The following is a 12352-nucleotide window of genomic DNA, read 5'->3' as shown; positions in this document are numbered from 1 at the left end:
TGAATAGTCACTGATTGGCAGTTACAAGTATACCACTGAAAATCGCAGTGGTATACTTACAACTGTAAACCAGTGACTATTCACTGTTTCCAGTCAAGATCCACTGATTGACTTTTAGAGAGATAGGATTGTTTATTTTGCACTTCTATCTTTTATTTAAATTTTAGTCATTTTAATTTTACTGAAATAATGTTGCATGAATATTTTCTGAGTACTTTCAAACAGGCTATTTCTTTTTCAAAACTTTAAAATTCCTTGAATAATTTATACCGTCGCGCTATTGGCAATAATACAACGTTGTTTAATTGATTGATCAACCATTAACGATTACGCGAGATTACAGGAATCACATCCGTTCATGCGAGCCTAACTACAATAGTAACGCGGTATCGTGGTGTACGCCTTCGTAATCGATTAATGTTTTTAATCAGCTGGCCGCCAGGCCAAATACGACTGCACTGTACTTCAGTAGCAATCTCAATTGTTCATCGTCCTTCAGATCTTATTAAGCATCGACGATGAGTCGCTCGCGCAACGCGGAAGCTCGCCACGCTTGTCCGTGGGCCCGAGCGTGTCGAAAGGATTCGTCATGGCGGGACAGGTGTGACGATGTTGTATATTCATTGGCGTGATCTCGAGTAGCAACCCGTCACACATACTGGAACACTTTCCCCCGGATGGCCCGTCTACCGCGACGTCGTCGTTGACGGGAAATAGGAAAAGACGGGCGCGCGACCACGCGAGAAAGCCGGCGGTTCGGCTGAAGATTCGCTATTGATAACGTCACGATCGTGCCGCTTATATAATCGGCGGTACATGGAAAAGAATGATGTTGTACATTGTTTAACATGGCAGTCTATCCGAAATTAATCTTGTTAATTCAATAACAATAATCACGAAACGAATACATCAAGCTCTTGTTTTAATCAAATATTACTTGTTCTATTGATCCTATCATTGAATTAACAAGATTACTTTTAATTAGTTGCTGTCAGATCCTGATATTAATACATCATTTTTTTCCGTATAAAGTTTCACGTCTCTTCATCGTTAGCAAGACAACGCGTGAGAGGCTAAAGCTGTCTCTCCGTCACGGCAATTATTGTGAAAAAAAAGGGATACTTTCCGCAGACACATTTGAGTCGAGAATGTAGAAAAAATGTCCGATAGATACAGAGAAGACCTGAACGAGCTAAGAAGCCTATTTTATTGAAAGAATCTCTTTAGCTCTTTTAAGGTAAGGCAAATTTTGGCAAGCGTTACTGGAAACGGGAAGTAACAACGAGAAAAGTACGCTGCTCAGTGACAGGCTGGTGCCTCTACCGAGACGAAAGCGAACGATTCGATCGCTCATCTTTCGCCGAGCGCACCAGTGAAATGTGTTTTGCACCGGCACGCGTCGCATTCAAATGCACTGGCACTGGTCTCTTTCTCCTTGCGAGGATTCACGAGATCGTGCGGTTTCCGCCTGTCCGTTACCATCGCCACCTTGTTGCTCCGCTTCACCGGTATCCGTGATTCTCGATAGAAATTGAAAGGGAATCCATTAACGTGCCGAGTGGAACGATGTAAATTGCCTCGTTGGGGCACTAGCCTGCCGTTGCACTTTTTAGCCGATCGTTCGGCCGGTCTGAAAAGTGCCGGGTTTCGTTTGCCGGTCGCACGGAGGTGTCGCGCCAACGGGTGAACGGAATCGAGAGGCGCTGTTCGATAAGCCTCGATTGCGCTTTCCCGATTTTTGTCACGCATATCTTGCTGTGCAAGGACGTCGTCTATAGCAGTGCTTTTCAAAGCGGTTGTTAGTGCCAGCGAATTATTAGAGAAAAGGAAAGAGGAAATCGTATTTATTAAATAGACTACAGTGCTAAAGCACTATTATACTATAAATCTATTACAGAAGAAGAAGACCAGAAAAAGAAAAGTAGAAAAGTGAGATAAAAAATGTAAAGCATTAAGCTAAATGTGATTTTAGTTTTTAATAAAAACGTGCAACATATACTGGTGTATGATTTGCGCTGATATCACCGAAATGTAAGGAAGTTGGAATTTATAATGTACGCGAGAATTGACGACATGGATTAGGATTTGAGAGGCACTGCTCCGACGCTGAATTTGTTTATCGGGAGAACGGATAGTTTTTGCTGAGAATTTGAATGTGTTCCTTATCCATGCGAAGGAATCGTTTCTTACGTGCACGCACGCAATACATGCATATATTCATAAATAAGCTAGTTGAAAGGAAAAGCAATTCAATCCTTAGGCGAAAATAGGGCGCACTTTAATTCTCGTCTATGTAAAAACAAATAACTTTGCGTTTATTAAATAAACAGAAAGTTATAACTTTTGCCAAGAGACAGACGTAGGCGAAAATTCATACTTAGGTACTTATACCTTAAACTATTCGTATTTTAAATATTCATGAATAAAAAACCCACATATATTATTTATGAAAACTTTTGGATCTGTTACTGTAGAACGTCTTTTATCTATGCAGGATTGCCACAAGCTGGTATGCGTTGCACAAAAGCGCACTAACAAGAAGAGGGCAGAAGACTACCAAGTTAAGTTTTAAAAATTAATTCTCCATTCCTAACAACAAGCGCTCACTTCAGATCTAATTTCCTCCAAAATGAAGAATTGTATATCAAGTTAGAGAAATATACAATTAAATCAAAAGGAAACTTGGACAGTAATTTATTCGCGATGCAATTTCAATTGTTGATTACTACAATTATTTTTAAATTATTATCTCGAGCTTTTCATCTAACTACTTCACTTAATTAGTCCTCTATTTTTATTATTTGTAGAAGGATATGGAAAACGAAAAATACGGGCAGTCTTTGAAAAATAAGCAAATCAATAATTCACGGAATTATCTTTAATAATTAGCCTGGATGGCTAGAATATATAGTATCGAATATCCTCCCGGAAAGTCACACTCGTTATCACTTTCTATCGATGGCACGAACAGTGGTCTAAGTTATACTCGCGTAAAGAAAACAAGCTGTTATTACTTCGATGGATCTCGCCAGACTCTGCTTAGCGATGATCGATCCTTTGTCAGGAACCAAGTTCAACGATCCCCTGCGCAAACAATCTCGCGCATCTCAGTATCGTATGTTTAATAATCTTCCCAGAATCTCTAATTGCTCAAATATTGAAGAAAATTGGCAAGTTAAAATATTAAGGAAGACGGCAGAATTTTGTTTGTACAAAGGTGTCAACTTACATGTCAACGGCGGTTGTAATCATCCATGTAAATATCGTAATCAAAAAGCATTACGAAGTAAAAATGTCGTACAACGAAATGGTTTCTAATTATTTTTTCCATTTAATGTTCGTGTATTAGCTGTACTTTTCTGCAATTTGCACAAGCTAATAGTACTAAAGTAAAGTAGTTACACGCGTGCACTTGTCAAGCGAAGACACGTGAAACGCGTCGAGTCATATAATTACTCGATATGTATGAATTTAAAATCAGATATAATCATTCTGTTCATAATCATCCTATCGGGATAACAGTAATATTAAAGGTTAATGGTAAAAAGCGAAATTTTCGTATCGTAAGAGTGTTTCTCGAAAGACACAACCGCTGCAAATAAAGGCATTCAGAAACGGTCGGAAGAAATCATGAAAGCGTATTCGGAAAAATCACGGCACTGATTACGTTCTTACGAACTACGAGAATATAAAAGTGAGTAGTTAAATCAAATGTACACGGATACGTAGCGGCGCTACGAATCAATTAGTACTTTCACTGATCCGAATTTCGTGAAAAAGTGTTCCGCCGCCTCGCCTCGGTTTATAGGCACGCTGAGTTTTTGTTCGCGTGAAAGTTTAGCAATAAGCAACGTCTTTCTTTTTTTTATCGCGTTTAATTGTTCGTTTTGGAGTGACATTCGCGCGGCGAGGAGAAACGTCTTGCCCGAAAGACGCGTGATATTTGCATAAGACTGATGACACTGTTTTTATAAATAGTTTCATAAAGCATTCAAATCGTCGTTTGTATAAAAAACCGTCGTTGACATGTGAGGCACCTTTGTGTACAAATGAAATTAAGCGAGATCTTATCAAACAAATATTCTTTTTTACAAACAGAAAAAAGTTTTACGTAGAAAAGTTATGTGTAAATAAATAAAAAGACGATTAATTAAATTAGTTAATTATTTGAAAAGATTAAATTTATCCTAATTATAAAATTATTAGCCAATAAACGTTTAAGTGTATAAGTGTAAAAAAGATAAGACGTTTTAGGTTCTTTATACTTTTTTCATCTGTTGACAAACTCGAAATTAATGTTTCCTTAACTGTGGAGGAAGTGCGGAAAATGTGAGAAATATAATTAATGTGAGAACTACGGTATATCAATCTTTTTTACACTAATTAGAATCGTAATTAATGTATAGCTATGGGGTACGTGCGCTATAACTAACACGACTCCGGCCAAGATGAGAGATGATTATCGACCATGACGGTTGTAATAATTAGAACTGCTAGGGAGTGATATACCTACAAAGGTAGTTTTGTACATGGACATAGGCTCAGCATTGTATTATACTGGTATTTGGCTACTTGAATAATTTTACAAGAGAAGTTATTAATCTACGAGAGAGGAAAGACTCGGGATAAATGAGTCGCTGAAATACCAAAGGATACCATTAGGATAATTATCTCCATTTGCAAGCGTGGACTCTATTGCTCAAACGATAAAAACTGCTTTGTTTAGAGGACAATGGAAACCTGTTAAATAACAGGCACGCTGCTTAACGAGCCATGCCAATTAATCGCTATAATTATATGAGAGCTAGCTGATATAAAGCTAGCTTTAAAAATCACTAGTTTTAAATTATACGCGATCGGTGCTCAGCGGAACTGAATACCGATTTTCGAGCATCGAAGCGACGTAGTACCGTTAAGAAATACTGCAATATATTTGAGATTTACGTGAATACTAAGCAATGGCTTACTTTCTGTGCTACTTTCGACCTCTATGTCGAATTTTCGTAGAAGAAGCATCTCCATTCAGAATGATTCTTTTCAACTTTCAAGGTCGATCATATAAAGATGCCCAATAATTAAACAACAAGATTAATGAAGAATTAGTAGCATAAATAGAGAGATTAGCCAACCTTTTTGTCACTCGAATAAGTGTAGAATTTCGAGTGAGTTTCAACTCTTTCGTGTGAATATAACATTAGAGACTTTTTAAAAATTTCCTTGAAATTAATTGATTCCTCAATAGTTTAATGCGACAAAAAATGAGGTAGTTTGATATAACTGCAGTGTGATAATCTTGACGCTCAAGATAAACAGTTTCCTGAAAAAATCGCACGAATTCCATACCAATAATTTTAGTGTGCCACGACCTTCATTCATACTAGAGAAATACTCCTGGCGTTCGTTTGCGCGATAAAAGTTCTGTCCACCTTCCGGAGACATTTCTTGTGCATAGAAACGACAAACCGTGTTAAATCGATCTCCGGTGAGGCATGCAGATTGAGGTAAGAACAATGAGAGACGCAAGTGTCGTAATCTCGGTTAACTAAGCGACAGACGGCTATAATCAACATGGAATTTGTCTTTTCCACGGACCGCATAATCTTTCACCCTTACTCTTTTTGCACGAAATAATGACATGTTAATTGCCTGTTCACATGGAAATGTTTTACGTGTTAAATTATGTAACAATGCAAATCGATTGGAAAACTAACCAACTTTTCTTAGCTGAAGCAAGTTCTAGCGTAAAGATAAGCCATTAATTATACATTCATTCTTCTATATGAATCTATTTAAAATGTTTATAAAGAAGTTTGTTCCTTTCGACAAACGTATCGCTTGAAGAGAACGAACTGCAGGAATGTAGTCCATGAATAAAATGTCTTCGGGGGCACTCCGCTCACTTAAATGACAACTAAATGAGAACACGAGAGATACTTGAAGAATGTGATGATAATTACACCCCTCACTCGGTCGGCGCGGAATAAAGTGCATCGCCAGGATGCAGCTGCGGGAACCGACGTCTTCTCCCATTCATTTCCAGCTGTTCGCACAATTCTTTTCACGCATGATCGGCAATGTGTGAGAAAACACGCGCACAATTTACATCGTTTACATTGTTACCCCCTTCGATGCTTCGCTTCTCGTGACTGCGAGGTAAAAGCCGCTCGTAATGCACGCCCGCGCGCTTATGGCCTATCGATTTCCTATAGGGATCTTTGTGAATGCGAATCGTGACTGTTCTGTATCGATCTGACGTTGCCGGGATACACGAGGTGCACGGATCAATGACGTAATGCCGTAAGTGATTGCGCAGAGCAACGGGACCAGATACTCGATTGGATGTAGCGCACCCGGATGGCCAATCTATGATACACATCGATACACGAATTCATACGATTCACTTTCAACGACCGTCGTGATAAATCGATTCACTTTCAGCGATCGTCGATTCAAGTGAATACGCTGAATGAACGAGTTGTTGTTTGGATAAAAGTACTTAGCTCCTCTTACGTTAGGAGCTACTCTTAGATTAAACTTACTTGTGTGCATATCTCCGTATAACTTATGTAAGCGTACTTTCTTCTAAAATTCTTTTACTTTGCATACTTTTACTGTGAAATTATATTTGAACGCGAAATAATATTTACAAAATTAACGTTGCTGATATTTCATGTTATCGAATAAATGTTTGCTGCCCATGTTTAATATTAAATGTTTCTTCTAATATTATCGTATTGCTATAATACACGACACGATTTTATTTATCATATCGAAATAAACTACCACTTTATTTCCCTAAAAGACAATGCAGATATTATAATAAAATTCGAAAGGTCATGAAATAGAAGATATTATAAATGTTTTAGGGTTCAAAAAATATATTAATATATGGAAGTACGTGTCAAAGAAAATTAAACTACGAATGCATAAGGCTTCTCACCCCCGTTCAGACGCCTGTAAATTATTGTACAGAGTAATGATATATTCGAGTTTCTTCTGCCTGAGAAATATGCAAGAAGAGTTTGAAATAAAAATAGCTACCGTGATATTTAATTACTTCACTGTAGCAATCGATCTTCTTCGTTTCATAAGAGAAGTGAATTTTTCTATTATTCTCAAAGAATTATCTAACATGTGACTTAACAGTTCACAGAATACAGTGATTGTCAGTTCAGAGAACTTTTATTATTTTATTCTTTATGACCTATTTTATTTCCTCTCCACCCTTTCGACGAAGAGGAAAAAAAAGGAAATAGAAAGCTGTAGGCGTCTATGGTTACGACGAGTGGTACAACGAAAGCGAAACGCGAAATTTTTACTCGCCGAACATCGAGTTGTCGACATTTTAACGCGTGAGTTTTATACTCTCCGTAGACGTTCCGCGTACACGCCTCGCGTGAAAAAAAATTTCATTCGTCATGATCCGTGATACTTGACAAGGGATGGGCCGCAATCAAACGGTTGTCGGACACCGGTAAGCATTGTAGTATGCTAGCGCATGAAAGCGAGAGTAATGCGCATACATTTGATTGGCACATTTATTGCTGCTGATTTTATTGTTCGTATCTTTCATATGATTAATATATTCTTCTAACGTCTTTCACCGTACATACGAGTGAGAGCGCGTTTCTCATGATAATATCGTCAAGATTTTTTTTCTCTCGCATAAATGCGAAAGGCGAGACCGTTGACAGGAACGCTCGAATGGCTCAATGGTGGAGCAACATTGGTTATCCGAAAGCGTTAATTAGCACGTGTGGCTTTGGCTGTCCGACAGAATTGCGTTTATGTAAACGAGCGGAAGATGAAGAGGCAAACTCTCGGTAGCGGTCTCGAGCACGAGCGTTTCCGGCAACGCCGCTAACCCTGGATAAACATTCGGGGCGCGCGCCGATTGTGCAACAGTTACTCCTGGCAGGCTAATGACATCAATTACACGCGGCTAAATACTATCGCCCGGCAAATCTCGCCTCTGTGCGGTTCGACCGACTAAAAACACATCCCGAAGCAGAAAAACGTCCTGGGCCGGCGTTAACGGGCTCTCGAGCTGATCTCCCGCTCGCTCGCTCAATTCACTCCGGATTTCACATCTCGCGTTCACATAAACCGCAGAAACGCACCCACGGGGAAACCGCGTGCGTGAGCGCGAGTGCGTGTGTGGAAAACACTTTCTTCTCGCGCGGAAAACCGTGTTACCGCGCGGTTTCTCTCCACGGACGAATATATGGGCGGGCGCCTGTAAAATTCGCGCGCCCGGGCATAATTAAAGGCGACAGGGCTGCGCTGTCCGCCCGCGAGCGTTTCTCTCAACACATCATTAGTGCATCGAGTAATTGTATTATTATCGAGTAGTTATCATTTTGTAATTAAATGCAGATGCGATGGAAGGTTCAGTTTGATTTAAAGAGATACTTCTATGAAGCAACGTGTTAATAAAGAGCACGATAATAAGCAAGCTCTGCACTTTCTACATTATTCAAGATATGACGTTATCGTACAATAAAAATTCTGTTTAATCAAGTTGCATCGAGTGCGATGTTAAAGCTTTCTGCATACGCCTCGTGCAAATTTTTATCAACAAGATATCGTTATCGCGTACGTCGATATTCTTTTTAAAAATTAATCAGTGGATTTTCATTGAAAACCGTGAATAATCACTGATTTACAGCTATGACAAAACGCGCGCTTCGCGCGCGCAGTTTGTAGTTGGGCATTGTGTATTTTTAAGAATTTGTATACATGCAAAGACGTAATTGTAAGTGCAACGTCAATTAAAAATAAAAAGTAATTTAGGACTCACTTATACGATTCGCAACAGCAAAGTTGTACACCATTAACCATATATGTTAAACTGTAACAATACAAATATGTATATGATTATTATAGACTCATTATGTAAAATCGAAATTATTATATTAAATGTACTTTATATTTTATATTTTTACAAATAGGTATTTATTAAAACAATTATATAGAATACTGAGAAAGTCTTCTCTTTATATTTAAACTCACAAAATTTTATACGTATGGTTTTGTCCCTAACACTTATTCGAATCCTCGTTCGAATCATTTGAATAAATAAAATAAAAACACAGAACAAATGCTTTCTTCGCACAAGTAGCAAATAATATAAAAATTTATGACACTTACCTCACCATTTCTGCGCCGTTGCCCGATGCCTCCTGGGCCTGCTCCTCCTCTCAGATTTCCTTGTTGCACTTCACCAAACACTCACTCGCGAAATTCATCGATCGCGCGAAATTTCGGACACTCCCGTACGCGACGTGAAATACCGCGAAACGCACAAAATATTATTGACAAATATCGCGTAACTCTCTATCACAAATTGCTCAAACTGACAACTTGCACTTTTGATTCGGAAGAATGGATAAATCACTTTTGAATTGGTGATATAAAACGCAACGCGAGCATCGTTTACATAATGTAACGACGTGCAATAAGCGACTTTCTTTACTTCCTGCCCGTTCGAGTTCCGAAGAACGATAGAGCAAATTACAGCGCGAAAGCCGAAGCCGTACAAATTTCCCTCTTTTCCCGAAAATGGAACAGATTGCACGAAATCGATAGATAATTAAAAGCGCGGTGCGTAAACGAGATGTAACCGCGACAAAGTATCACGGTTTACAGTCATATCTTAGATGAGTTAGTCTCGTGAATATATACGTTAATAAAGAGCCGTCGCCTCAGCATGTAATTCGTTTCTCATTACAAGTTGCAGAAAGTTAATACTTAATCGAGGAACGTTACTTGTTACTGATAAAGGTGTGCAATTCAATAGTGTTTTATCCTTATATTCATCGCGATCGAGTCTTGGAAACCGATAACGCAAAAATAATAACACGCACGGAGCAACTCTCGACACTGCTTGCCTGCTCGATGTTCGGCGAGCGAATGATAGCGCGGCGACCTTCGGGTACACGATGGCACGCAAAAACATCGTACGTCACCGCGCCGAGAGAAAAACAACAACGAACGTTGAGAATTCGTTGTCCCACCTACGAAATTGAAAATACTGTACTTAATATTTTACATTACTTTGTTCCGTGACTGTTACTATGTTTTGCGTATCATTCTGCGGACTTATTGGTATTGATTAAATTAACGACTAATTCTGTTCAACCGAGAAAATGTTTCGTAACAAAAATCGTTGTTACGTAAATTATAATTACTAAGATTAGTGATTTTACCTAAATAGTTGGTGTATACAAATGTATATTTCTAAATTGCAAATCTTCATTTACTACGAATCTAAATGAGAAGTGAAGCACACAGCGCTTCGAGAAAACCAATCGGCACTGACTATACACTGTTTTCAGTAATAATCCACTGATTAACTTTTACAGAGTTAAAAACGTAATAAAGGTGAAATAATTTGGGATCATGACAAAACTTCCGTAATGATATTCAAATAGTGCTAACAATACTCAAAAGTTTACCTGACACGATTGTTTCGTACAACCCGTGGGAAACGTTCCGCTTCTAGGCAGATAACTACGTTAAGATTCCTACGTGATCCCTGGAAACATAGATGCACATAAACGATTAAACGTTACAAAGTAGCGCACAATGCGAGGTTCGCGGTGACTAAATGAATTCAGTTACGCCGGTAGAATTGCATTTGCACGTGTATTTTATATACGCGCGAGTTTGATGTGTTTACAATCGTCGAATAGGACTTCTCCGAGAAAATCGCCAGCAACGTTTCTTCTTTAGGAAAATTGTGTCGTTCCGAGGAATCCCTCGGACTCGCGATATATGTAGGTCAATGCATAAAAAATGCATTTCGCGACAGATCGCAGTTTTTCTGTCTGGCTACGAAACAAATAATACAAAGCCACGTACATGTCAATGTGACGCGAATAAAATAAGAAAAAAATAAAAGAGTCAGAATTACTTTAGAAATGTGACAGTAATAATAAATTTTCGTTAATTAAGCGCGACATTAATCAACTAAAAATAAAATTGGGTCTCGAGATTCTTCTAATGTTAAAGAAAAATTTTATTCCGAGAAACATGAGTTAACGAGGGAAAGAAATTCAAGTCGCTCGTAAGAACAAGATCGAAGAAAAACTCAACGTAACTCGATCTCATCTCTTTTTATAAGAAATAAAGATACTTTTCGTATTACTGACAAATAAATAAAGTAGGATGATAAAACTAAGAACTCATTTCATCTAGAGTATGTACACTTACGATTAGCCATATTCTTCCTTTATACTTTCATATGATAGTTATATGGACAACTGTGGTGTGGAAAGAGAAGGTCCAGACATCGCTATGTTTCTCTCTCCTATCTCCCACATGGTTCAACGATCAACAATGCTGAGGTGGGCCGTGCGCCGTCTATCTGCGCCGTATCTGCAACATTAAAAAAAAAATTCCGATGAAAGTGATAACGTCGATGGAACGTTCGTTTCCGCGCTGCGAAAACTCGGGCCGTCAGGCCTCCACGAGCGTCGCGTAGACACGCGTCGTTAGGATACACTTTTCCCGAGACATTGATATTAATATTCCGCTGCGAAAACAACATTAACGTCCCGTATGTCGGCGGTGTGCGGAATGATCACCGGTCGACGCAAGCCGATTTTCTTGGATAACGCGAAACACAAAGTCTTCGTTTCCGAATCCCCGCGCGGAATTCTCTACCGTGCAGAGAAATGCGGCATAAATCGACGCGTGACGGAGAAATGCGGAATATACTGCAAAATTTACTGCTCTAATCTGTTCAGATATCTGGCGTTTTATTCTCTTCATTATGAGGCGCGCTTGACAGAGAAGAAAAAAAGAGAGAGAAAACGCGTTCTTTTCAACATTTCCGACATACTTGCATACGTTACAACAATTAAGTCGACTGAAAAAGATAATTGTATTATTTTTGGTAAATTAATATTGCGCTAATATGTTAATAAAATTGTATAAATATTATATTGTAAATTAATGAATAATAACGGGGAAACCGTAATGATCGACTTTTGTATTTAATTTGACGATTAATATAATAAAGATTAATTTTATGAATATGCAATGATGAAACATTGACCTGAATTTATTTCGCGACCGGCATTCTGATGAATTTTCCAAGGGTAGACATGAATTTTAACTATTTATTTAACAATGCAATTATTGATATGCAGGTTTTTAAAAACGACCTACACTGGCCAATGTTTTTATTTAAAAAGCAAACGACGTTTCGTGCCATGTTCTCCATTGTATTTATCAATGGTTTTGCTAATTGATTCAAAACATAATTTTACTGAATTGAATCCTTCAATATAATAGAATACGAAACGGTCATAAATTTTACATCCTGCCATTACGCAAATGGATGCCT

At 38.4% G+C, this 12352-nt stretch overlaps 1 protein-coding gene across 1 annotated transcript in view; it reads right to left on the bottom strand.

Moving 5' to 3' along the window:
* LOC105568981 (laccase-5-like) overlaps positions 1-12352 on the bottom strand; it is a 115925-nt gene that overhangs the window by 57100 nt on the left and 46473 nt on the right. Inside the window, exon 3 of the mRNA XM_012025085.1 lies at positions 11215-11379. Coding sequence (XP_011880475.1) covers positions 11215-11224 — 10 coding nt within the window. The 5' untranslated portion in view covers positions 11225-11379. The remainder of the gene's footprint in view (positions 1-11214; positions 11380-12352) is intronic.

This window comes from Vollenhovia emeryi, unplaced genomic scaffold (assembly GCF_000949405.1).
Source record: "Vollenhovia emeryi isolate VEMERY1.0 unplaced genomic scaffold, V.emery_V1.0 DF939126.1, whole genome shotgun sequence".
Classification (NCBI taxonomy): domain Eukaryota; kingdom Metazoa; phylum Arthropoda; class Insecta; order Hymenoptera; family Formicidae; genus Vollenhovia; species Vollenhovia emeryi.
Note: the sequence above shows the minus strand (reverse complement) of the source record. Positions and strands in the feature narration are given on the sequence as shown.